This window comes from Dasypus novemcinctus, chromosome 9 (assembly GCF_030445035.2).
Source record: "Dasypus novemcinctus isolate mDasNov1 chromosome 9, mDasNov1.1.hap2, whole genome shotgun sequence".
NCBI lineage: Eukaryota > Metazoa > Chordata > Mammalia > Cingulata > Dasypodidae > Dasypus > Dasypus novemcinctus.
The window spans coordinates 122,391,257-122,406,586 of record NC_080681.1 but is presented as its reverse complement, the minus strand read 5'-3'; the positions used below and the strand labels follow the sequence as shown (position 1 = coordinate 122,406,586).

Genomic DNA, 15,330 nt, shown 5'->3' with positions numbered 1-15,330 from the left:
AATGTTCCAAATCTCTAGCTATCAGGGAAATGCAAATCAAAACTACAATGAGATACCATCTTACACCCATAAGATTGGCAGCTATGAAAAAAACAGAAGAATACAAGTGCTGGAGAGGATGTGAAGGAAGGGGAACACTCATCCACTGCTGGTGGGAATGCAGAAGGATCCAACCATTCTGGAGGACAGTATGGCGGTTTCTCAAAAAACTAGCCATAGATTTGCCATATGACCCAGCAATACCACTGCTGGGTATATACCCAGCAGAACTGAAAACAAGGACACAAACCGATATATGTACACCAATGTTCATAGCAGCATTGTTCACTATTGCCAAAAGTTGGAATCAACCCAAATGCCCATCAACAGATGAGTGGATCAATAAAATGTGGTATATACACACAATGGAATACTACTCGGCTGTAAGAACAAACACACTACAAACACATGTGATAACATGGATGAATCTTGAGAACCTTATGTTGAGTGAAGCAACCCAGACATTGAAGGACAAATACTACATGACCTCAATGATATGAAATAAACAAGCTGCCCTAGATAGCAAGAGACTGAACGATAGGCTTACAGGAAATCGGAGGGTGGAGGAAGGATATGAGCCGATGTCTGCAGGGGTGGAATTTAAGACGAGATGGTGGTAAGTATGAACACAAAGAAGAGATAAAAGGGGGACAAGGGGTTGCCTTTGGTTGGGGCTTTGCGGGTTTGAGGGTGGCTGGGGAGGGACGGATGGGTAACGTTGCCCAAAAGTGGGGGGAGGGAGGGGTAGCATACGAACACAGGAGAGGGTCAGGTGTTGGTGGAGAGTAAAATGCCGAGAAAATCATATCAAAATATAATAAAGAGGGTTACCTGTTTAGAATGCTCGGAGGGGAGGGTCTGATGCAGGACGGGCTCCTGGGGAATGTCTAAATGCTCATTCTGCCAGAGTGGGTGACACCATGGGGTAGAAACCCAAGTAGTGAGAGTGGGGGTGGACCCACATCCTGGGGAGGACTAATGCCATCAAATAGAGGGAACTGTATCCCTCGAGAGAAAGGGTGGCTCCCAGGGCATTGGGGCAGTTGAGCAAGTTAGGCCCTGAACACTATTCCATCTATCTCTGGAAGTGGCTCCTCAGGAAACGGAGGTTGGCTGTCACTGTGGGCACCAAGGTGGAAGGGAAAATGGACGTTAAATGTGTGGAACCAAAGTAAATGGGGGGTAAGAGAGGAGTTTCTTGAGAGTACACAAGGATGGATATAAAACATGTAATATTACACCATAACATATAGGAGATGACAGACTGATAATGTAAACCATAATGTAAAACATAGGATAACTAAAAATGTAAAGAACTGTGTATCCTAAAGTATGCACCATAATGTAAGGACAGATGTCACCTTGTTAGAAAGCTAATGTCTCAGACTCTGTACATCACTTTAAGTAAATATGATATGAATAGGGCGTAAGAGTATCACTGTGGAAGGGAAAAGGTTTTCTGGTGGATGTGTGGGAGTGCTGTATATTATATATATACATTGCTGTGGTCTAGGACTCCTGTGAAGAAAAGCTGAATAATTGGGGGGGGAGGGGAAAAAGATAGGATGTGGAATTTTTTCAAGTCAACATTCTTTATCTAAGTTCTTTATCTAACTTTATCCAAGTTCTTTATCTATCCTTTAAACCCATCGCTATATGCCATTCCCTAGTAAGGGACCATGACATTATATTGGGCTTCAAATTTCGGGGAGTTCTGGATCACAGAGTGTTTCAACAATGGCAATGGAGGGATACTGGTATGGGATACCAATGACAGGTGATATATGGCTGACAGGGAGCTGTACAGAACATATGTCCGGGGTGCATGGTAATGTTTGGATATACTCATAGTGGCAACAATTAAAAACCACAGTAGGGGGGGTACTGGGTTCCTGGCCAGTGGTGCTCTGTCGTGGTCCCTAGGGGAGCAGCGACAGTCTCCCAGGTACAGTGGCGGGGACCGGGAGGGAGTGAGGGTTCAACAGTGAGCCCCTGATGCTAATGACTATGCTTGTGAGCTGATAAACCTAAAATAAGAACAAGGCCTAGAGCAACATTGTGCCTGGGAATTTCCTCCTGTCAGCCTTCATGTTACTCAAATGTGGCCAGTCTCGAAGCCAAACTCAGCATGTAAATGCAATGCCTTCCCCCTAGCGTGGGACATGACACCCGGGGATGAGCCTCCCTGGCACCGAGGGACCACTATCAACTACCAACTGATGATGCAACTGGAAAATGACCTTATACGGAAGGTTCAATGCGGATCAGCAGAATATCCATGTCTACATAAAATACCATGACTTTAAAATGCTGTTTGACCTAAAGTAAGGGGGAAATGGAAAGGAGAAATGAGTTTATATGGCTACAAGTTTCTAAAAAAGAGTCTGGAGGCTGGCAGAAGGATTGCCCTCATGCACAACTGAGCAGAGTCAGAGAGACAGATAAAGCAGATACAACCCCCAGATATTGGTTCCTTTGAGGGCTAAAGAGACCCATGGGAGTTATGGTCATGGCCGATGAGGTTAACTACCAGGGCAGATGGCCCCTCTTTGGAAATGGTGTTTATGTGTGATGAATCTGGACTCAGATGGGATCTCCCTTCATAAGACTTTCATGCTAATGTGCTGGAGGTGCAGTTAATGTTGGGGTTTAAGATATATTTAGGGGATTTGAATCTCTGGACTGACAATGTGATAGCCAGGTCCTGAGCCTCAACAGACTCCAGCACCTACAATCTGATCTATTGGACTTACCACACTCAGCTAAGATGGAGTTGAAGAAGGACAACCACCACACCATGGAGCCTAGAGTGATTACAACTGAAAATGGGAGGATTGCATCCAGCATCCATGTGGAATCTGAGCCTCCTCTTGACATAGAGGTGCAATGGACACTACCAATCCAATGTCCACATAGAAGAGGTGGCATTGGATTGGGAAAAGTGGACATGGTGGACGATGGGTATGGGGAAAGGCAGGAAGAGATGAGAGGTGGAGGCATGGGACATGCCTTTGGGACATGGAGCTGCCCTGGATGGTGCTTCAGAGGTAATCACCGGACATTGTAAATCCTCACAGGGCCCACTGGATGGAATGGAGGAGAGTATGGGCCATGATGTGAACCATTGTCTATGAGGTGCAGAGGTGCCCAAAGATGTACTTACCAAATCCAATGGATGTGTCATGATGATGGGAACGAGTGTTGTTGGGGGGGGGAGGGGGGGAGGGGGGGGGTAGGGGGGTGGGGTTGAATGGGACCTCACATATATATTTTTAATGTAATATTATTACAAAGTCAATAAAAAAAAAAAAAGAGAGAGAAGAGCATTAGAGGACAGGTACAGTATGTCAAAGACCTGGGTAAGAAGAATTTCAGAAAAAGGTTAATAAAGAAAACAGAGGGAGGAAATTACAAACAGAATAACTCAAGAAAACTTCCCAGCACTGAAGAATTTGGTACTGATTGAAAGTGTCCCCCAAGCATACAGAATTAGATGAAAATAGACCCATATGATGACATTTCAAGACACGGTGGGGAAAATTACAATACATCTGACAAAAGTCTAGAGAGAGAAAAACAAAAACAAAAAAAACAGAGCAGATCACCTGCAAAGAATCAGGGGAAAGAGTTACTTCAGAGGTCTTAACAACGGAAGCTAGGAGGGTGTGCAGCCAGCCTCTAAGATGGCTTCCAGGGGGTCCCACCTTGGGGTATTCAAGCCCCGGTGTAGCTAAATAGAGTTTACCAGTAGGATTTGGCAGAAATGATGGCTTGTGACTTTTGTGGCTAGGTCATAAAAGACGTTGCAGCTCTCACCTGACTCTTGGTTAACTCGCTCTGAGGGAAGCCAGCTGTCATGTTGTGGAGAAACGCAATCATGCCCGGGGAGAGGTTCACCTGGGGAAGAACCGAGGCCTCCTAACAAGAATCAGCATCATTTACTAGCTGCTTTGGAAGCAGGTCTTCCAGCTCCAGTTCGAACTTCAGGTGGCTGCAGCCCTGGCCACGGAATGTCTTTACCACAGCTTTCTGGATAATTCCAAATGGAACGACCCTGCTAAGCCACTCCCAACTTCCTGACCCACAGAAAATAAATCAGTTAAATTTGAGGTTGATTTTAAACACATCATTAGGTAACTAATAACCAATAAATCCTAATAAAATTAGGATGAGAATAAATCTTAAACTGCTAAAAGAAAATTATTTCTGACATAGAATTCTATACCAATTCAAACTATCAATTAAGCAAGAAAGTAGAATAAAGGTGTTTTTATACATGTAAGATAAAAAAAAAAGTGTACCCCTTCTCAGAAAGCTACTGTAGGATGTGCTCCACCTGAATGAGGGGGGGAACTGGAAAAAAAAAAGGAAACCTGGGATCCAAGAGACGAGAGTTCCAACAGGAGAGGTGAAGCTAACCCCAGGGTGGAAGGCAACACATCCATGTGGGGTGATCAAAAGGCTCTGGATGGGTACAGCTTAGTGGCTGAGCATGCACTTCGCATGTATGAGGCCCTAGGTTCAATCCCCAGTACCTCTGAAAAAATAAAAAAGGCTCTGGACACATTTTTCAGAAAGATGAAAGTAACAGAATATCTGTCGAGTCCAAAGATCTTCCAGAAGAGCCTTAGGAAAAAAAACCAACAAAAGACTCCAGGGAAAACTAGAAGTTGTGCAAGAGCTAAAAAGTTATCTACTCAGCTCTGGACAGCATCTTTGTAGCTATAATAATGTCAACACTGAATAATTGAGCTAACCAAGATTGAGATGCAATTATTGAGAGTGTATTTTCATCTTCCCCTAGTGGAAAATCAACAGATGATGACTAAAACAAGGAGTAGTAATACAAGCATGTTACTTAGAGACATGAAGGCAAATACCAAAATAATCAGCTAAAAATAGGTAAAAGTGGCTGTCTCTGGGAAGTGGAAAAGTTGGGGGAGAGGGCTGCCATCTTTTGTTTTTCCTAACAAACTACATGGAACTATTTTGAATTCTTAAATCCAGGGTCATGGCTAATTTTAATAAATACTTTTTAAAAAATGCTGATTAGGGTTGATTTTATTTGCCCCTTCACAGCCTGCTCCAAAACTGACACTCAGGCCATGTGCTAGTCAAATCCCCTGCTTGCTTCATTCCATCAGCGTGTGCCTTTGCGTTTTGCCCACCTACCTGACACAGGATTCAGCACTCATCCTTTGCGTTAGGTACGTGCTCCTCTGAGGTGGGTGGACAGCGTGGAGGCGACTTAATCAAAAGCTGTGGAAGTGGAAGGTTTACGCTGCTGACAGCTCCAACCTGGTGGTCAGGCATTTTGTTTCTCAAATGGCAAGCAGCTACTGCTCTCCAACTTGGGGCCAGGCTTCAGCGAGTACGTGCACCCGCTCCCGATTTCCCACTGCAGTCGGATAGCTCAGTGTGTATGGCCTTATCTGTGTGTCTTAGGGAAACACTAGAAGGGCTAAGGGCCATTGCTGCCTTTTATGGAAGGGGTGAAAGAAACTGACTCAAAGTCACAGAGCGGAGAGGAGGCAGAATTGAGAACCAGTTCCAGGAGAGACCTTGGGTAAAGGGGTCATGGGTTCTGGGAGCTGAAACTGTAACCAGATTTTGTCTAGGTTCTTCACTATGCTGCAGAAATGAATTTCTAGAGCATGTCAGGTGAATTAGGCCAGTAATTAAGGTAGGGAAGGAAGAGAAATGGGAGAAAATAACAGATCATGGCTGATTTACAGATCACAGTTCCACATTCTAGATTCTAAATCCCCAGGTTTTACTTGCACGGCCATCATGGCAGAGGAAACCAGCGAGAGCAGGGCACAGAGGGCAGGGACAGGCACTGGGACAGGGAGAAGGCAAAAGTGCGAGAGAGCCAGTCTTCCTGCTTTGCTTTTTAAACCATTAAGTATTCCACCCCTTTGCTAATGGCATGGAGGAGTACCAGCTGTTTGCGGTTTTTTTTTTGATTTTGAGAAGGAAAAATGGTTTATTGACGGCCGGCCGGACTCGGGAACTTCTGTTTGAATCCTTGTTTGTGGTTTTGATTCCCTCACCCATCAATCCCTCAGGATGAGACCCCTGGAGAATGATAAAACCCCCAGAATAAGGCCCAGTGATAAGACCCCTGGAGAAGATCCGGGGCTTCTCCTGGCTTCCCGAGGAAATCTCATTCCAAATGGCAGAATCTTGCCGGGGGCCTTCCAGCAGCCATCTTGGCGCATCGATGCCCACCTGGACTTATCAGGTTCCGGATCCTTCTACTGATTTCCTATCTAGTCTGCTTCAGAACTACTCCTTCCCTGTCCCTCCAGCCTCTCCCAGGATCATCCTCACAGGGACTTGCTTTCAGGGGTCTGAGGGGCCATCTGAGCAGAGCTCCTGCTGGGAATCCCAGGACCCTGAGCAGCCTAGGAAGCACTGCCAACTGCTCACCTGCCTGGGCCCGAGATGTGTTCAAGCGGTGGCCTGGGGACCCTTCCGTGCCTCACCTGTGCAGGTGGCACCCTCCTCCCAGGTGGCTGTGAAGCTGTCAAGACGCGCCCGGGCGGTGCTGCATCACTGCTGCCTGAGCAGATGCTGCAGGCGCCCAGCCAGCCACTGCCCTCCTTGCAGCGCAGAGTCCTGGTGCCACTCAGGGCTCCCGAGTTGGGGAGGGGGTTAACTGTCCCAGGGTCAAAGGTCTGAGTGCTAGGAATTCAGACCTACCGGGGGCCCTCAGGACTAGCTTGAGGTCACACAATGAGCTGGTGGCGTGGCTGGACACTCGCTCCCTTCCCCCATTGTACCCGACGCCCCAGAACCACCTGCTGCCCAGGGCAGGTGGCCACTTGTAGCCCACCCTCTGGCGGGCCTTCTGCTCTGCGTGGCCATGCTTGGACAACCCTAACCCTAATCCCAACCCCAATCTGCTTGGAGACAGGTTGTGACTCAGCCTGAGGAACAGGACAGGTCTGCAGACCCCGCCTCTGGCTCAGCGGCCGACAGTGCCCTCTCCCTCGCAGAGGCTACATTGAGGCCCAGGCCCGGGGAGGGGCAAGTACCGCTTCAGCACCTTGGAGAGGGGACTCTGCGGGCAGAGGGGGCAGACGTGGTGCTGCTGTTTTAGTGCTCTCCTTCAGGGGAGGTTTTTGCACGTGCCACCCAAGAAGGGGAAGCAGCAGGATTTGCACGCAGATCACCTGGAGGAGCCAGAGTCAACGCTAAGCTCCTGACTTAGTGCTTGGCTAGCCCAGGGCCGTGCCTTTCACCCTGTCCCTCGGGAGTCACCTCCAGGACCCATCCCAGGATGGGGTTTGCTTGAATGCATGCCGGGCAGCCCCCAGGAGAAACCCAAGCCCCTCCTGTCACCCCACCCCCCGCCCTGCCAAGCCCACAGCCCTAGGCCCAACACCTGTCACTGCTACCCTGGTCTGGGGCTCAAAAGCATGACAAAGTGGGCTTCTTAGGACAGCAGTGGGTCCCATTTGATCCCTGCTGGGACCCTGTGCCACAGGTCAAGGGGCAGGTCCAGGGTTATGCAGGGAGAGTTGGTCAAGGTCAGAGACACAGGATGCAGAACTTTGTTATAAATACACGTGTTTGGAGAGTGAGGAATGGCGAAGGTGGAGACGGTGCTGTACAGAGCTGGTAGAGAAGTGAGGCCGGGCGCCACACAGACAGTCCACCCAGCAGGCACCCGGCGGCCTCCGGGGCCCGTGACACACGGTTGGCGGGCGACAGCTGGCAGGGGCCCCGTCCAGGGCGGGTGGGGCCCAGCGCGCAGGCAGCTCCCGGCCTGAGGTCCCTGGGTGGCGGCGACGGCGGCATCCGGGCTCAGCTCACGTCGTTCAGGGCCTGGGGGTGGGCACGATGTCAGGGGGCTTCCGGGCTGTGCAGGGGCCAAGCGGCCCCCTCGGGGAGCCCCGGCCCCGGCCCGCTGCTCACCTTGCGGGCAAACTCGGGCAGCACGAAGGCCGCCCGGTGCACGTCCGAGTTGTAGTACCTCAGCTGCATCTGCTCCACCTGCTTCTGCGTCAGCGGCCGCGCAGGCTCCCGGAAGTTGGTGTTCTGGGGGACAGGGGGACATCAGGGGAGGGTGCTCTGTGCCCACCCCGTCCAACCCCCCCCCACCCGGGGGGCAGCACCCAGCTCACCGGGTTTTTGCTGCACAGCATGAAGCCGATCTGGCCGCTGGGGTAGGTGGGGATGGTGCAGTAGGCGTAGCCCACCACGGGGAAGAGGGACCTGCAGAACTGCCGCATCTGCTTGATGAGGTCCAGGTGCAGCCACTGGCACTCACCTGGGAGCGGGTGGGGCAGTCAGCACCGGGCGGGGCTGGCCCGACCCCACCCCACTGCCCCGGCTGTGGCTCACCCTGGCAGCAGAGAATGCCGTCCTCCTTCAGGGCTGTTTTCATGAGCTGGTAATAGGACTCCTTGAAGAGACTCTCGGCTGGGCCTGTCCCAAGGAGTGACAAGGGCAATGAGCACACCTGGCTGAGGTCTCCTGAGCCTGGCCCGGTGCGGGGAGGGCCACGGTCACCTCACTGCACCGCCACACAGCCGCCGGGTAGAGTGGGATTTGAACTCAAGCCTGGATTCCACCAAGAGGCTGCTTTTGCGGGTGCAGGGATCCGCGGTTCCCGGATGTCAGGTAGGAGCCTCCACACTTAAATCCCACCCCCAGCGGCTGTTCCCTGGGGCCGCAGTCCCCCGCCCCCAGTGCGGGCCTGCCGGGCAGAGCTAGCTAAAGCCACCAGGCCCGGGGACGATGGCCACAGCCCAACCCTGCCTTGATGCCTCTTTCGTGGGGAGGTGGGGTGATAACTTAGAAGTCCTGGCCCCAGAGGGGGGAGGCTGGCCTCGGCCCAGCAGCTGCCAGAAGGTCCTGGGGCCCCAGCCCTGGCTCACCCATGGGGTCTGAGGAGTCAGTGATGATTACGTCGAAGGCATCCTGGTTCTGCTTCATAAACTCAAAACCGTCCCCCACACACAAGGTCAGCTTCGAACTGGAGTAGCCAACGGCCATGCTGGGCAGGAACTTCTTGGAGACCTCGATGACCTCCTGGGGCGGGGGAGGGGCGGGGGCGGGCTGAGAACCAGGGCACCCCACACCCAGGCCACCTGGGGAAGCCAGCCACTTGGTGGGTCCTCGGCTCCCACGTGTGTGGAGTGGGGAGAGCCATGTCACCTCGCCCCTCTCCACTCAGGCCTCATCTCCCACCAACCCTGTCTCCCTAACACCCCCAAACCAAACCCCACGTCCAAGCGCATTCTTCCCGGCCGCAGGGCTTGCTCGAGGGTGCAGCCAGTCCAGGGCAGTCAGGCCCCCCAGGTGTTTCGGGCGAGGTGGGAGGTACCACTGCCGCGTGGGGTGGGATGTGGGGGCCAAACCCGGGCTGGAAGAGGCGGGAGCAGGCTGTGGGCAGCTGGCAGGACGCGGGCTCGGCCCCAGGCTCGGGCTGGCCCTGGGCACTCACCTCGTCGATCTCGCACTGGACCACCGACTCCACGGACGGGTGCTTCACCACCTCCCGCAGGACGCCCCCGTCCCCACCCCCGATGATCAACACCTGGGAGGAGAGGAGACCCGTCAGGGGCAGGGCCTGCGCGGCCTCGGCTGGAGGCTGCCCCAGGAGGCAGCGCGCCCCTGCCAGGCCACGGCGCGGCGGCACGTACCTTGCGGGGGTCGGGGTGGCTGCAGAGAGGCAGGTTGGCGATCATCTCCTGGTAGGAGAACTCGTCCCGCTCCGTGCACTGGATGACCCCGTCCAGCACCAGTACGTTCCCGTAGGTCTTACTGGGGGCGGGCGGGGGTGGCAGTCAGGGACCTGGGACCCCTCGGGGAGGCGGACGTGGCCCGACCGGCCCTGGAGGAGTCTCCCTCCCCCCTGGGAGCCCCAGGTTGAGCCCGGGGGGGTGACACGTGGCCAGGATCAGGTGGGGGCTGGGCCCGGGGCCCCTCCGGCTCTGACGTGTCCCGGGACTGACGTGGAGCTCGGCGCACGGGGGCGGGCGCAGACTCGGGGCTCCTCCGCGCCCGAAACGCCGGCCCGGGCCCTGGGAGGTGGGATGCGGGCGCGGGGCGGACCGAGTGTGGGGCCGGGCCTAGCTACCGGGCTTGTGACAGCGCTGCGGGGTGGGGCCGGCGCAGGGGAGCATCCCCAGGCCAGCGACCGGGATGTGGCCGAGCCGGGCGGAGCGGGCGCGGGCGGGCGCGGGGCCGGTACCTGCGGAAGACGAGGATATCCTGGAAGCGCGAGTGCTGGTGGTGCAGCAGCTGCTCCACCTGCAGCGACAGGGCCTGGCCGGGCCACAGGCTGCACGTCTCGCGGAACCAGCCCTCGCGGATGGCGGCGGGGCCGGGGCGGGGGGCGGCGGGGCCGGGCTCCATGGCGGGCGGGCAGCGGCGCGGCCCCCGAGACTGCAGAGGGCGCCGAGCCGCGGCACAAGAGACCAGGTCGGCCCGCCGCCCGCGCCGCAACCTACCCGGCACGCAGGGGGCGGGGCCTGTTGGCAGGGGCGGAACCCAAACCCCCCAATGGCGGCCCGGCGGCCGGCCCGCGGCGAATCGCCGGCGTAACCTCGCCCTCGCTGTGAGCGTGCTCATTGGCCGTCGGCATCGCAGCGCGGCGCCGATTGGCTGGGGCGGGACCTCCATTGGCGGCAGCAAGGTAGAGAGGCCCTTTCGGAGGGGCCACGTGGGGCTGGGGCCGGGCGTCCTGGGCGGGTGCAGGGGCGGGTTCCGGGGCGGGTTCCGGGGCGGGCCGGGGAGGCGGGCGGGGCCCGGGTTCCGCCCTCCGGCCGCCGCCGGCCGGGGCGGGCATTCGCCCCCGGGCCCCGACCTGGCGAGGTTATCCCTTTGCCGCCTGGGCTCCGGGAAGCACCGAGGGCTGAGCTGCCGTGTCCCCGCCGGGGGCTGAGCTGTGGAGGGCGGGCCGGGCAGGGGCTGCGTGAGGGAGCGAAGCGGTGCCGGGCTCGGGAGAGGAAACTTGAGCTGACGCCTCAAGCTCTGCGCACAGTTCTCTGGCGTGTGCGCGGCGGGCATCAGCTTTCCGGCCGGAGAAACGGGAGCGGGCGGCTACTTTGTAGGGCGAAGGGTTACACTGTTGCACGGCCGTGATAAACTAGAAATGTATCTCCCGCCGCGTCCCCAAATTTGGTTCCTCCTTGAACTTGGAACCGCTTGTCGGTTTGTCCGGTGCGGGCTAAAGGCTTTTATCTACTTGAAAAGGATCATCATAGCCTCGCGAATTAACTAACTCGATTTGGCCATTTTCCCTTGGATTCTCTGAGCAGTCAGTTTATGGCTGCTGAATAAGAAAGAGTTTTTTTTTTCCTAAACGAGTTTCTAAATTTACCAGCAGTGTCCCGGAAGAGGCCGGCACATGCATATTCAACACCAGAAAGAAAAAAAAAAAAAAGACTGGCGCGCAATTTTCCCACAAACTGGGCCTTGTTCCTTCAAGGGTGGGTGGGAATGTGCTGTTTTTATGAAAATGTCAAGGAACTTCTCTGAATCACATTAAGCATGGTAATTACGAAATATTACATGCTAATTGCGCTGATGCACTTCGAATGCCAAGGAAGGGAGATGAAACTACCTGGTGACACGCCGTCAGAAGAGTTTTTGTAGATCGGCTTTTTGACTGACGTTTTGCAGCCTCTGCTAGAAGGCGGGCACCCTGTTGGGATTGCGGGTTTTAACCGAGGTGGATAACAATACTGCTTATCAGCGAGTGCATGCCTCAAAGGCTTGCAGCAATAATGTGCCGTGCTTGCCTTTAAACTCCTTTTAAAGGGAAAGGAGGGAAAGCAGTTAAAGAATTGCTAGGAGACAGCCCCCTCTGTTGCCGTACAGGCCCCATATCATTCAGGAGAAAAGATAACAGAAGGTACCATACAATACAACTGGGTCAAGCCCTGTTGTACTTGGGTCAAAGCGTTCCCATCACTCTGTACTCCTCCACCAAGGCATTTACCCCGAGTTATAACTGCCTGTGTGCTCCTCTCTGTATCCTGAACCAGTCAGGGCTCTGCAAGCCTGGGGTGGCACCTGTAGAGAGCAGGCACCGGACGCTGGTTCAGTCACCTCATGGAGCCAGCGGTGTTTGGCTTTCTTCCAGGCAATGCGCTGTCTGACCCTAGATGGCTCTGGCCTGGGCCTTCCTGGGGCACTGCGTGGGGGAAAGTGGAGGAGCCAGTCCATCCCATCCTCCTGCAAGCTGAACAAAGCTGTTCCAGCATCTGCATCCTCAAATGGAAGGACAATGAACTACATCCTTCACCTTCCTGGAGAGGGGGCAAGACTGTGGCCTCGGCCTCAGCTAGCATAGTCAGCATTAGTGCAAACCTTTCTAGGTTTAAAGAAAACAAAAGCCCTGAATGAACTAGACAGGAAAGTTCCAGATGTACAGCACCATAAGCCCTGAAAAGCCACATCACTTCAGATCACAAGGCAGAAAAGTTGTGGTCTTGCCAGAAGCAGCCATTACTGCACAGCTTGGTCAGTTACAATTGGTATTGAAAATAAGGATGGAAAAAAAACTAGTAGCACTGCAAGTTTTCCCAGATTCTGACTGATATGCATTTAAAACCCAGTTGTAAAGCATTATTGTCTAGTGGGTTGACTCTCACTTCCTAGGAAGTGTTGATAAGTTTACAAAGGGGGACAGTAAGCATGTGGCTCTCATCCCAGGCAGTGGTGGTTTGAATGGAGCCGTATATGGGGCGTGCACCTATCTCTGGAGAGAAGTGCTTGCAGTTAGCAGTGAGAGTCACTATTTAAGCACTGTGTTCAGGCAGACAGTTGTGTTTACATGTGGGAATAAATCTGGCCATTACACGGTGTGACTAGGTTGAAAGCACTGTGGCAAGCTGCCTAAGGCACTGCCAACAGCAGCCTGAATCCTTGAGCAAAGAACCCTTCTGCTCATCAATTCTCCTTCCTGTCCCAAACCAGCTGGCACTGCCAGGTTACTCTTTCTAGGGCACAGCTGTCACGTCACTCAGGTTGAGAAACACTCGAGCACTTCCTCAGTGGCTCACTTGCCTTGTCCTCCTTGTCCTCTTTCCTCAGAGCTCTCCTTGAGCTCTCGGAGCTCTAGTCCATGAAACTATGGCTGTTCGCCAAACATCCCCAAGACGAGGGCTTAAGAGTCCTGGACTTTCAGGTTCCCTGGGCCAGTGAAATCTCAAAAACACACGTTTGAAATGACAGGGTTGACAATGTTTACTTTTCAAGAAAGAACATTTAGAAAGACCCCAAATTCATGTATGGTCCCCCGGTGGGCCCACTAAGCAATTCTGGAGCCTACTGCCTTAGCTCCCAGCAGTGGTTCTCGAAGCAAGCATGCAGAACACTCACCCTGATGGCTTATTACAGATTCCTGGGCTCCCTGCCCCCAGATTTTAATTGGGTAAGCCTGGGACAAGCTCCCAGCTGGTGTCTATCCAAGGACCACACTTGAATGGACTAGTAGTGGCTTACAGAAGTTTCTCTGAGCTTCCCTTACTTGTCCAGGTGCAGCCCAAATGCCCCTGGGCACTTATCATCTATAATGGGGAACTGTAGTCTGTAATCAGCTGCTTTACCACTTTTCAGCCCCTTCCTTTCTATCTGGAACCCATGATTTGTTATTTTCTCCCATTTCTCATCCCTCCCTTCCTGAATAAATAACTGGCCTAACTCAGGGGAAAAAAAGCTATTTGTCCGTTCTTATCAATTCCTTGGGACCTTTTAAGCTGGGCACATGGATGACTGAAATGTCATTTCCACCATCTCTGGCTACGGCGATATGACTGAATGCTGGCCCGTGGGAAGTCCCCCCCTTTTTTTTAATAGTTTTTTTTTGTCTTTATTTTTTTAATGTTATATTAAAAAAATATGAGGTCCCCATATACCCCCCACCCCCAGGAAGTCCCTTTTTAAGGGGTACTCTTCTCCTTTTCTCCTTCCAGCTGGCTGGGATGGGGATGTAATGGATGGAGCTAGGGCAGTTGCCCTGAGTTGGGAGGTAGAAGCCCTGTGTTCATACTGAGAATGGCAGAGCAACAGATAGGACCAGAAGCATTGATAATCATGGCTGCTACACTGGCTCTGAGCTGTTTATGAAAGAGAGGAAAAGTCCATCTTGGTAAGCCACGGATACTCTGGCGTTCTTGTTATCAACCAGTCTAATCTAACTAGTACAAGCCCTTGTGCACTTTAGGACATGGCTGCTTCTCTGTGGCTCTGACTGGGAGTTCTTCGACAGCAGAATGGTGTTTGATTTTGCCTAGTATCCCCACAGGACAGTGACAAAGTCAGCCCCTCAATCATTTATGGGTTACATTAAAAAAAAAAAAAAAAAAGGTTCTTACAGTATTTATAACAAAAATAATGGTATTATTCTGCTTTCTTGATTTACTAGCCCATCTCAGGATTAAATGGAATCAAAGAAATAATAAGAGATTGAGTTAAAAATTTAAAAAATACAAGTTCAATGATATACAATTTAGAATAGAGCGAAACTGGAAACCAAATAGGCTTAATAATGGGAGGTTGGAGGAAATAAATATGAGAAACGTTATAAACTAGTTTTAAGGTAAAAAACTAAAGACAGTGGGAAAAGTGGGGGGTGTGGGGAGTGGAGCATATGGGAACCTATATTTTTTAATGTATGTATCTTTTAAAAATAAAAAATATATTTTTAAAAAAACAAACTAAAGAAAGTAAAACCCAATTTTGTAAATTAAAAAAAAAGTCTGTATCTATATATACACATACAAAAAAGCTGGTAAGGAGATTTACCAAAATTTTAAAGACCATCTCTGTATGGTAAAGTTACAGAGATCTAATTTTCCTCTTAGTAGTTGTCCATGAGCTTTCATTTGATCATGTTATTACTTTTGGAATAAGGGGTGGTTGTTTTTTTTAAAGGGAAGAAGAAGAGACAACACAACAGGTCCCCCAGAGGCTGCTCTGCCCTAGACAGCCCTACCAGTTCCTCTTCCCGACAGTATTTTTCAGTTTGGCTTCATGCACGTTATTTAGAAGGCGCACGACAGAAGTAAAATGGCCCACAGAACTCTACCTGGAGCGCCTGTGCGTGGCCGCGCCATGCCTGGCAGAGGCCGCCACTGCTGAGTCACACGAGGCTCTCCTGCATTCCTCCTCCGGGTGGTTCCGGAGTTCTCCAGCCTTCACAGCAACCTCCCAGGGCACTTACCTTTGCCCACAGACAGCAGAAGATGGTTATCTGAACAGGATGGGATCTGTCCTCCTTTGCCAGAGCTGTGGCGGCAGCAAAGGAATAGTCAGGAACCAGCTTCC

At 52.5% G+C, this 15,330-nt stretch overlaps 1 protein-coding gene across 1 annotated transcript; it reads right to left on the bottom strand.

Annotated features, from left to right (window-relative positions):
- Positions 1 to 7,597: 7,597 nt before the first annotated feature.
- Positions 7,598 to 10,513, bottom strand: SRM (spermidine synthase). The gene is made up of 8 exons (XM_058304422.2): positions 10,247 to 10,513; positions 9,696 to 9,816; positions 9,497 to 9,589; positions 8,928 to 9,081; positions 8,392 to 8,475; positions 8,172 to 8,317; positions 7,963 to 8,085; positions 7,598 to 7,872 (listed from the first exon to the last, which is right to left on the bottom strand). The coding sequence occupies exons 1-8, from the start codon at positions 10,408 to 10,410 to the stop codon at positions 7,852 to 7,854; spliced, it is 906 nt and encodes a 301-aa protein (XP_058160405.1). The 5' UTR covers positions 10,411 to 10,513; the 3' UTR covers positions 7,598 to 7,851.
- Positions 10,514 to 15,330: the final 4,817 nt, after the last annotated feature.

What these genes read in the sequence shown, in the direction of transcription:
- SRM (XM_058304422.2), bottom strand. Translation starts at nt 10,410, where the DNA reads ATGGAGCCCGGCCCCGCCGCCCCCCGCCCCGGCCCCGCCGCCATCCGC. An exon ending in TGACTCCTCAGACCCCATGG is followed by an intron (nt 8,476 to 8,927) that starts GTGAGCCAGGGC and finishes TCCTTGGGACAG; the next exon opens with GCCCAGCCGAGAGTCTCTTC. An exon ending in TGCTGTGCAGCAAAAACCCG is followed by an intron (nt 8,086 to 8,171) that starts GTGAGCTGGGTG and finishes CCTGTCCCCCAG; the next exon opens with AACACCAACTTCCGGGAGCC.